This window comes from Ostrinia nubilalis, chromosome 21 (genome assembly GCF_963855985.1).
Source record: "Ostrinia nubilalis chromosome 21, ilOstNubi1.1, whole genome shotgun sequence".
Classification (NCBI taxonomy): Eukaryota; Metazoa; Arthropoda; class Insecta; order Lepidoptera; family Crambidae; genus Ostrinia; species Ostrinia nubilalis.
Window position 1 is genome coordinate 9,597,048 of NC_087108.1, and position 11,552 is coordinate 9,608,599.

Here is an 11,552-nt window from a genome sequence, read left to right on the forward strand (position 1 = left end):
TGAATGATGATAAACGAGTGAAGAAATAGAAACGAATGATTGACTGAATGAATGGTTTTGATAAAAATGAACGATTTTAATTTGACCACAATAATTGGGGGTCTACTCTCAAATCACGGAGATGATTAGTTCGTTTTATCATGTTGCCTTTCTGATTTTTCTGTGAGCTCCGGTGAGCTCAGGACAAATTGATATTGTTCCAAGGTCTAAACTTTTGTTTAAAAAAAAAACTTTGACAACTCGAAGACGCTATTTTTGACAGTTCAAAAAATTCACTCAACCATTTTGTGTTGTGCGATTTTGTAATGAATAATTTCTCAAATTAGATTGTATTTACAGAAAGTAGATAAATTAAACTAAGCAAAAATGGCTCTTAGAACTTATGGCGATAAGCCGATTAGTTTTCAAATAGAGGAAGGTGGAGAATTTTACTGTGTTGGATCGGAGGTGATTACACGTTTACGGTTTGCTTGTTGTGTGCTTCGTGTGCGGTGAAATTTATGATGATTGTACATTTTAGGTTGGTAATTACCTGCGGTTATTCCGTGGGTCCCTCTACAAGAAGTACCCTGGCATGGTCAGGAGGACCCTGACGAATGATGAGAGGAAACGATTAGTTGACAATGGCTTGGGTTCCCATGTCCTTTCTAGTTCGGTGTCGCTGCTCAAAGCTTCCGAAGTTGAGGACGTTATTGAGGGCAATGATGACAAGTTAGTATCTTTTTTATACACTAAAATTCATTGTTGAGGCTGCAATCTGCATCCTCTGTTACAGATTTAGAAAAATAACATCTGCTTATTAATGAAATTTTGTAGATATAAAGCAGTATCGGTCAGCCAAGAGCTGGCCACTCCCCGGGAGAGTAAGAGCAAGAAGCCGCACAATCCAGCGTGGCTGCCCGTCATGCCCAACTCCTCACATTTGGACGCTGTGCCTCAAGCAACTCCTATTAGTAGGACTAGAGTCCATAATAAAAAGGTATACAATGAAAAACAGGACTTATTTTATGTAAAATTTAAAAGCAGGACTTGTTTAAAAATTTTTTTGTTGTCAACATTCATATTTTTAATACATTACAATAAGATGTGGTATGAACTTTTTTATCAAACATGATTATCTGATGATTATCACAATTAAAATTGAGAGTAGCAAGAAATCACTTATTCTTGTTTATGAGTTAGTAAAATCATCTCTGAAATGTTTTACTTACTGACTGAGAAACCCAGTGTTACGTCATAGTCTATTTCAGGTGCGCACTTTCCCGCTGTGTTTTGATGACACCGACATGACAGCAATGCTGGAGAACTCTTCGCAGAAGCAGATTCTCGTACCCATCAGATTGGACATGGAGATTGAGGGACAAAAACTCAGAGACACTTTCACTTGGAATAAAAATGGTAGGTCTAACTATTTTGTACCTTTAGTAAAATTAAAATTATTGCCTGTTTTCATTTATTTTGTCTTCTTTTAAGGTACTAAAATGTGACCAATTTGACACTTTAGCTACTTCTTCAGTCTTGTTTCTATCTGTAGTTCTTCTTCTTCTTTGGTTTATGGCTATGATTTTGCGTTTTTTCGCCTCTGAGGGCACACTATTCCGCCAATGTCACGTGCGCAGCTTTTACACTGTGGTTGAATAAAAATTCCAGTACAATGAATAGATTTTCACTTAAAAGGAAATCAATCCTTATGAGAAATTAGACAAAACCATAATTCCTCCCAAAAAAAGGATTCTGTTAAAAACATACATGTCTCCAAAAACATTAAAATTTATCTTAATTTATATTTGCTATGTTCCTTCCAGAGTCAATAATAACTCCCGAACAGTTTGCCGAGGTGTTGTGTGATGACTTGGAGCTGAACACATCCACGTTCATCCCGGCCATAGCCACGTCCATCAGGCAGCAAATAGAAGCATTCCCGAGCGAACCACCAGCAATCCTCGAGGAGCAGTCTGATCAGAGAGTGGTTATTAAACTTAACATACACGTTGGGAATACATCTTTGGTTGATCAAGTAAGTCCCTAACTTATCTATGTTATTTGTTTGTTCGTTTCAGCCAAATTGGATGATGACTGGGTAATGAAATCGAAATTCTATTTAGTCCGTCAGACAGATAATAAAAAAATATTGGACACATGTTTTTTAATTTTTTTCATAATCAAATCATTACAGTATTATATTGAGTTGAAATGCCGCGTGACGTCTCTTTTGAGTTAAAAAAATCTGGAAAGTAAAAAACCTGAACATCCTTTTTACAGGATTTAATCCCAAAACTTGAAATTTCTGTGACTTAACCTCATTTTAAATACGTAATCTAACCTTATTTTGCATAAGTAATTTCTGTATCCTCTAGGTGGAATGGGACATGTCAGAAAAAGAGAATAACCCAGAGCAGTTCGCTATGAAGCTGTGTGCTGAGCTTGGACTGGGCGGAGAGTTTGTGACAGGCATCGCGTACAGCGTCCGCGGGCAGCTGGGCTGGCACCAGCGCACCTACGCCTTCAGCGAAGCCCCGCTGCCTGTCATTGAGGTATATCCTTCATTTTGTATATTTTTCCACGGAAGATCAGATTCGAGGCATGCCCATGTCAAGGCACGATCATGTCAAGATAAATGCTGCCTTTCCTTGAGACACCTAACGCATACTGCTTCAAAGAATTTGAGGTGATATCACAATGTTTTGTTTCATTATCTACATAGATGCATCATGAACTCTTAATAGTAGATCGACGGGCAAAACCCTGAGCTCTTGCTGTAAAAACGAATTTTGGCCAACAGTGCTCAAGGACGACGAATGTTTCTTTATATTGATAAACTAGCGGCCGCCCGCGACTTCTTACGCGTGGATCCCGTTTTACCCCCTTAGGGATGGAGTTTCGTAAAATCCTTTTTAGCGGATGGCTACGTCATAACATCTACCTGCATGCCAAATTTCAGCCCGATCCATCCATTTGGGCTGTGCGTTGATAGATTGACTGACTGACATAGTGAATGTCAGTCAGTCAGTCACCTTTGAGATAAATATATTTAGATAGATTTCAATTTCGCGTGCAGAAAGGAGGTAACGAAGAGTAGAGGAGTTCCTAAACCTAAATTGATTTTTGTCAGGGTGAACCTCTGCACGCTAGCCCTATAATTCATTCTATACTCTAACCGAAGTCCAACAAACATCTCTCAGACGCCGTACCGCCAGCCGTCCGAGGCGGAGCAGTGGGCGCCGCACCTCGAGACACTCACCAACGCGGAAATGGAGAAGAAAATCCGCGACCAGGACCGCAACACGCGCCGCATGCGACGCCTCGCCAACACCACGCCCGGTTGGTAACACAAGCTCACACACAAACACATACAATAGGGATGTTATAAAAAAAAAAGTTTGAATTAGTCCGTCAGTTAACTTATCAAAAAATACATCCCTTACAACTTGTTTGATTGTGTCCAATATTCGCCAACACCACGCCCGGTTGGTAACCACACAAACTCGCACACAAACACATACAATAGGGATATTTTCTGAATAAAAAAGCAAGTTTGAATTAGTCCGTCAGTTAACTTATCAAAAAATAATCGACACGTATTTTTGGCTATTTCAAAATAATGATTTAAACAGATAAAGCGCGCCAAAGTTCATAAGAGGCCCATGGTGTCAAGGAGTGCCTAGTGTTGAACGCATCATAACTCCCTAATTACTTGTTTGATTGACAAATAAAAAAATACGTGTCCAATATTCGCCAACACCACGCCCGGTTTGTAACCACACAAACTCGCACACAACCACATACAATAGGGTTGTTTCCTGGGTAAAAAAAAGTTTAAATTAGTCCGTCAGTTAACTTATCAAAAAATAATCGACACGTATTTTTCGCCTTTTCAAAATAGTGAAAATTTAAAGAGATAAAACGCGCCAAAGTTCATAAGAGGCACATGGTGACAAGGAGTGCCTAGTGACGTCACGCGAAAGTTCAAAGCATTATATCTTCCTAAATACTTGTTTGATTGACAAATAAAAAAATACTTGTCCAATATTCGCCAACACCACGCCCGGTTGGTAACCACACACGCTCACACACAAACACATACAATAGGGATGTCATAAAAAAAAGTTTGAATTAGTCCGTCAGTTAACTTATCAAAAAATAATCGACACGTATTTTTCACTTTTTCAAAATAATGAAAATTTAAAGAGGTAAAGCGCGTCAAACTTCGGAAGAGGCCCATGGTCTCTAGAGGAGTGCCTAGTGACGTCACGCGACACTTAACGCATCATAACTTCCTAATTACTTGTTTGATTGACAATTAAAAAAATACGTGCCCAATATTTTTTAATAATTTAATTGACGGACTAGATTATTTTTTAGGAAACTAACCTATTATACTGACTGACGTCTAAGGTGCAGTTATTCATCTGCGGTTTTACACTTGTACACAGTCACGAGAGACTAAGGCCCGGTTTCCACCAAAGCGGAGCGGAGAATTTTTTTGGGGAACCAACAACCCACCACCACCCATGGTTCTTCCTGCCTCACGGCGTACGAATCGAATCTCGGGAGAGCGCGCGGGTACTTGCTCTGGGCTCTTTTCCCCGGGCGCTTTGCTTGACTCCCTACAAATTTATGTTTTTTGGGGAACCAATCAGATTTCATTATTTCCCCATCTCCTATTCGCTCCGTACCGCGCGTCGCCGCCGCTGTCAAATTCTATAGAAAAATTCGTCCGCCAGACACATCTCTCTTTTCCGCTCCGCTTTATTGGAAACCGGGCCTAATACACAACACACATTATTATACGAAACATTCATTGACACTCACACGCACTAACAGTCACTAATATTCTTCCAAACCAAACGAATTCTTCCATAATCAAAATACAGGTCAATATCAAACTTCGCTCCTCAATATTTTTAACAGTATAAAAGATTAATCTACTATCGTCACACAAAAAAAAAGATTCAGCAATTCACAAATATTTAGATTGTGTTGTTACTTTGCATGAGACAACGCGAATTCGCAGACGTTACTTTACCTTTTATTGTAACCTGCAGTTGGTTTACAATAATCTACCACATCACAATGGACCTGATTCTGTTTTTTTTAACTGTATCTCTTTTTTAACCGACTTCAAAAAAAGGCGTCCAGGAGGTTTTCAAATCGACTGTATGTTTTTCCTCTAAAAAAATAATGAAAGGAAAAATTTTCTAAAGAGGTTGAAAATACGCAGAAATAATGCTTTAATTTCATAATTTTAATATTTTGGTTTATCTTTATTGTTGAATCAGGCCCACTGATTAATTTAAAGGGCAAATATATTTGTCTATTCTTTGCGAGAATTTTGAATGTGTTCATATTAAATTATTCATATTTATTAAAAATTCAAATATTAAATGCAAGCAGCATTGGGACGGAATTGAATGATAATTACTTAACATGTAAGATTTTATGTAATTTTTCATGAATAATGTCTTGCAACCTAATTTTATTATTGTCAGTTATGAATGATTTTGCATCCGTTTTTAACATTATTTTACTATAGTATTTTAATTATGCGACTTATAAAATCTAGTCCCCATTCTTATGGTTTTAAATCTTTGTCAGCGCTTTAAATTAATGAAGCTTTGTTTTAACTTGTGTTATCGTCTAAATGCAAGTCTTACTTTTTGACGTATCTTAAGAAAAAAAAAAACAAAGTTAAGTAAAATTATAATAATAAATTAAATAGGCTTGAGAGGTGCAAATATGGCAGTTCACGAGTGCGCTTATTTCTACAGTTCTGCTTCAATTAAACAAGCTTCAAGTAGCCAAAAGAAAAGAGAAAAAAAGGTTTTAAGAGAACTTGCCATCTTTTTTACCCGACTGCGCTAGAAACAGAGTTGTGTTTAATTATCACAGGCATATTCTTGAGTTTCAATCAAATTTTGAACGTCGTTTTTAGAGTACGAAGCGTTAATGTTAGTTTTATTATTAACGCTGACAAGACTGGCAAAATATTGCTCATTATAAAATAATATTTATTGAAATACGTGCTCGTGAACTGATTTTAATAAATGTGTTATTTAAAATTGTAATGGGTTATGGTACTGATAATTTATTTAGTATTAATTGACTTGAGGCAACAGTACAATAATATACCGCAGTACTTAAGGGTTAAGGTACCTTTTGTTATTGTGTAGGTCTATATTATAAGGTTGCCTTTGGAATTAGATAATTGCAAGTGTAGAAATGATTTTATTATTATAGTTTGATAGCAAATGAGTCTGTAAAAAAATATCCGAAATATGTCGTGTTTCCTTAGGAATAAAAAATAATAATACAATATTTGCTATCAAGTTATACGTTTAATTATCTTAGGTTTGAAAGACTTAAGTTCTTTGCTATTTAAAAAAATAATTTAGAAGTATGCAATAGCAATGCTTTATAATTTGACTGTTTATTTCTGTTTCAGTATTTTTTCGATTCATAATTTATGCTTTTCATTTTTAATAGTTTTAAAAACTTTGGATATCTTGATAATGATTTTAGTATTTTTGGAACGTTTTATAATAAGGATGCCTTTTCATAAGTACAATTTCATAATAGCTGCTATGAATATGTATAGCCTGACCAGGAACATAAAAACCCTGGCATAGAGGCGCGTCAATTGCATTTGATAGTGCAACACTGAGTACAGTCGTACCTGTGTTAAATTAATAGGCTAACTTTATGTATCAGGATTCAGGATTACGGGCTAATTTGATATTTTCATAAATTAACGAAAAGATATTATTATAGGTAACCTGGTTTAAATAACTTAAATGAAACCATCAATCGAGCTAGTACGATTTATTTTATTATTCATCAATAATCAAATTCAGAACATGAATATTCAACTGCAATGTCTGCTCATGAACGCTTCAAACTCGGTACTTCTTTCCCAATTCCATAAAATTCAACACTTAGAAAGTGACATTTTTTTTTAAAATAGGTAGTTGAAACAAACCACAGCTAATTCTCATAGTGGACTGTACTATACGATAAACATGTCAGTCAATTTGACAACCTTTGCCGGAAACATTATTCAATGAAAATATTGTCCGAACCTTAGTATTTCTCTTCGACAAATACTTTAATACATTGTGAACCACTTTTCTTTCACCACTATAAAAAGATTTTAGCAATTTAATTCACAAAATCAATTGCGCACATTTAAAATAAAGTTTGTTTACACTTTGACAGCAGAGACTGACATGCAAGGTGACATGTCAATGAAGTTTTCAGTTACTGTTGCCATTAAAAGAAATTAGTACCATTAGTTTTCCGCAACATGGCGAGGGTTTTTATGTTCCTGGTCGGGCTATAAATAGTTATACAAACTTAAGTAAAATATGCACAAAAAGGCTAAGATTAAAAGTGGCAGATAAATTGATAAACTTAAAATAAATAATGTATGGATTCTCAAAACTAAGACTGCTCAAACACTGCCTAAGAAAGTAATAATTTATAAACTAAAACAAATTAATAGTCAAACCGTTTGACATGATCTCTGAAATATTAGAACTTTTCGAGCGTTTATTTCGAACTGAAAATTATCTTTTTGTGTATATTTTACTGTTTTACAAAATCTAGTAAAATGTAAGTGGACTGTTAAAATTCTATCACATTAAAAAGAATTTTCCAAAAATTTATTTTATTGTTTCATTTTATAACCGTTCATCTTAACTAACAAGCTTGCAATGGGTGATTAAATTTACACAATCTGCTTACGTGATCGTATATTTAAATCTTTATGTTAGAGCAATACTCTTAGATATTTTATTAAACGTTTTGCTGTCTAAAAGTTATTAGAACTAATGAGTTGAATAGTTTGAGAAAAATATAATAATATCGTCGATGTAAATCAAAGTAATGTCGGTTGAGTTTAGTTGATTATTTGTCTGCTTTCTGGTGACAGATGTGTCGTTGAGCCGCGCTGTCAACCGTCTCATCCGCGCTGACGAAGCCATCTTCCAAACGACGCCAGAAAAGAGGAGGAAAAAAATTTAATCACCCAACGTTACCTGTCAAGATCCATTAGACATATCAACTAGCAATTTAGAACTGTATTTTTTGTTAATAGAAGTAATCGATTTCTAAATAAAAATTTCGGTACTTTGATGTTATTTGGTACAGTTTGTTTATTCTTTTAACTAGTTATGTAATTTCTTGCGCTAAAATATGGCGCTCTCATCAATGGTCCGTATTATTAAGTTGTAATTCAGTTTGCATTCATTCAAATCAATTATAATTGTTTTTTTTTGTAAATACAGTTATTATATTGCTAGATGAAATTTCTTCTAAATGAACTTGTGTTATTGTCTATTATTCGTAGTTGGAAAAAGATCTGCTACACATATCGCTTAGCGTAAGGAATGAAACTGAACGTTTCATCAGGTATACAGTGTTTATTTCGGGTAAACAATGAATAGTATTTTAGAACATTCCTAATTCATGATGATATTATGAGATTTAAACGATTAAGGAATTCTTTTAGGTTTTTATACAGGTACAGCTATGGCCATATTTGAGACCCTGGGTCCAATTTAACTAAGTTCCGTGATAGCGGTCCCTATTTTAATCTCATTTTGTTACTTTTTAAGTCGATGATAATTTTCTATTGTCCGTTACTTGAGATCTATGTTTTTTATTAGTTGAGTATAAACATAATGTAATGTATAGAGGTAGATTTAAAACGATCTGGCTAGAAATAAATATAATAAACAAGAAATAGATTTTTTTGATAAAAAAATACCATTATTTTTTCCTTGTTTGATCTAGTTAAAAAATAAATTTTATGGAAAATAATGTATCAAAATTCCTTAGCAAGTAAATTTTTAAGCCTTTGTTGAACAAAGAATTGACGCCAGTCGTTGCCAATATTAAAAAAATATGCTATACCTATACCTATTACAACATATTAAGCTATAGATGTTTTAATTGATATTAATAAATGACAACAATTTCAATTATCTACTTAGTTTTATTTTAAGGACCCGTTGGACGGACGGCAGATTTGCCACTGGGCCCCATTTTGAATGATTTCCTTAAGACATTAATGTTGATGGGGAAAATAAAGTCTAAAAACCATTCTTGAAAATGGCGCCCAACGTGGTGGATAATAACTTCAAATTGAAATAGGTTCAATAACTTGCAGACAAAGAGAGTCTAAAGAGGCGCCAGATGGAACAAAGTAAATATAAGTTCGGAGCCATAGATTAAAACTTTTCTGAGAAGGTTGCGGAAAAATATGTTACGTTTTGCTACTTCGCCTACAGCAGCCTACGGACCAAACCGTCGAAGGTAGAGAGATGGGCTTTGTATCCAGGGTGATTATTACAGTTTACAGTAGTTATGTATATCTGTTGGCTGAAATTAGCCATTTGGATGTATGATTATGATCATTATCATCCATGCCATCCAGCCAAGTAAGTAAGACCAGTAAGACGTCCACTGCTGGACAATGTGGACCAACAACCTCATAAAGGTAGCAGGAAGGCGCTGTATGCAGGCTGCTAGCGCTACCAATCGGTCATAATGGAAATCATTGGGTGAGGACATGTTCAGCAGTGTATGAGTATACAAAATGTTAAAAAATTTAACGCAAGGGTAAGTAGTATTAGGTAGTTTACGTATGTAATGATAGTAAAAGACCCATAAAACATTTTATAAGCATGTTAGCACAGCGGGCGTGTGTTTTGTGAGCTTTGCGCCGTAAATCAAATCGCTGAAGGGGAATTTATCGCGCGACGTCGCTTCCAGCTTGTGCCATTTGTTTGGCGATCACTTCGCGGCCTGTTGAAGGCGCTATCGTCCGTTTATATGTAACTACAGTTTTAATAATTCATGTGTCTCAATCTCAAAGCACTCTCCCCTAAATACTTTGCAATGGAGGGAAGTCGAACCTTAACTTCGAACTCCTCCTATGTTCTTCTGATTAATTTCGTTGCGGGTCCAATGCAATTTTCCCCCGGGACAAACTTGACATTCACTGATTAGGTTTTTATTGGCGGCCAAGCTGTAGATCCTGGCTACACAGGAGTTACGAGTCCCGTGTCCCCTACCCATTTGCCTACCAGTACCACAGATGTCAGATATTAACCCTCTATGTAGAGACAGCATGGAGTCAGACTACCGCTCATGCTTATGGGATGCAGGAGCATGGCAAATCAACTTGCGCAGATTCATCAATTTCCAGCATCATTACAGAGGGTAGCCTTCTGGGATTGCCTGGGTTGTTTAAGTCAGAAGAAAATATTTATTACTACACCTAGGTACCCAAGTCATGCATAATGACACAGAGGAAAAAGGTCAGCTAAAGTGTAAAAACTACGAAATATTTGGGGCAGTTAGCGCTTGAGCAATCGTTGTTTCTTACGAGAGTTAAGTACCTACTTGTGTAATGAGGATCAGTACTGTTGTAGAAAATTCAGTAAAACTAGTATCTACGTTAATCTTTAAGACATAAGAAAGATATATCTTTTTGAATTATCCAAATCGGACCATTACTTCCGAAGATATTAAGTAATAAACATAGGCCGTTTTTGCCGCTAAAAGACAACGTACGCAGGGACGCGTGACGTCACTATATCCGAATCGAGCGCAGCCGGCGTACTATTGGGATGGAAAATATTTTTTTCCAGCTAAACTATCAGTTTTAGAAAAAAACTTTTAATAACATTTATTCATCAAAATAAAGTAACCTATCGACCAGTAATTTTTAAAAATAAAAATTGTGAAAAATAAGTATCGCTATGTTCAAAAACCACATTTTTCGATGGAATGCGGAGACGCGGTTGGGGTGAGTGTAACTTTATGATTCTTTGTATTGAACATTTTAATACATAAATATGAGTGCTAATACCCAGTTTCTGGCCTAGGGGGGGGGGATAAGTCATACCCAGCTTATAGCCTGGGGGGAAGACTTACCCAGCTTCTGGCCTGGGGGGGGGGGGGTAAATCATACCCGACTTCTGGCCGAGGGGGAAGTCATGCCCAGCTTATGACCTGGAGAAGAGAGGGACGGGGGAGTCATACCCAGCTTCTAGGCTAAGATTAAATAGATTTCCAGGAGGGAGCAGCTGGCCCGCCCATGGGAACGGCGAATAGATAGGTAGGTACGTAGGTTTAACTCAGAAAAACTAAATAACAGGTATGTATTGCGTGTAGGCACATCGAAATGATCTTCATAGCAATGTCTTGTAGCCTAGGCAGAGTGTATCTGCCTCAGCTATACTTATTGTTAGAAGTAAATAAATTAATATTTATACATTTTTATATTTTACTTGGACGAAGATACGACTCTAACAACACTTATGAACACTTTATTTGAATAAATCGCCAAATATACTACCGCGGAGACCCTAATCGCGTCTCCGCGTTCCATTGAATCGTATGAGCGTATGGATTTTTTGCGATATTTTTCACAATTTCTATTTTAAAAAATTACCTATCGATAGCTTACTTTATTCTGATGAATAAATGTCATAACAAGTTTTTCTCTAAAACTGATAGTTTGGCTAGAAAAAAATATTTTCTATCCA

At 36.0% G+C, this 11,552-nt stretch overlaps 1 protein-coding gene across 2 annotated transcripts; it reads left to right on the top strand.

The window, feature by feature from the left end:
- Nucleotides 1–271: 271 nt before the first annotated feature.
- On the top strand, nt 272–8,981 carry LOC135082353 (SWI/SNF-related matrix-associated actin-dependent regulator of chromatin subfamily B member 1-A). 2 transcript variants are annotated; one of them, XM_063977141.1, is made up of 8 exons: nt 272–447; nt 521–711; nt 817–979; nt 1,251–1,398; nt 1,806–2,017; nt 2,358–2,534; nt 3,183–3,321; nt 7,928–8,981. In XM_063977141.1, the coding sequence occupies exons 1-8, from the start codon at nt 367–369 to the stop codon at nt 8,017–8,019; spliced, it is 1,203 nt and encodes a 400-aa protein (XP_063833211.1). In that variant the 5' UTR covers nt 272–366; the 3' UTR covers nt 8,020–8,981. The 2 variants fall into 2 exon arrangements, with proteins under 2 accessions (XP_063833211.1, XP_063833212.1); XM_063977142.1 differs by lacking the exon at nt 7,928–8,981 and having other exon boundaries at nt 3,183–7,661.
- The last annotated feature ends 2,571 nt before the right edge of the window (nt 8,982–11,552 follow it).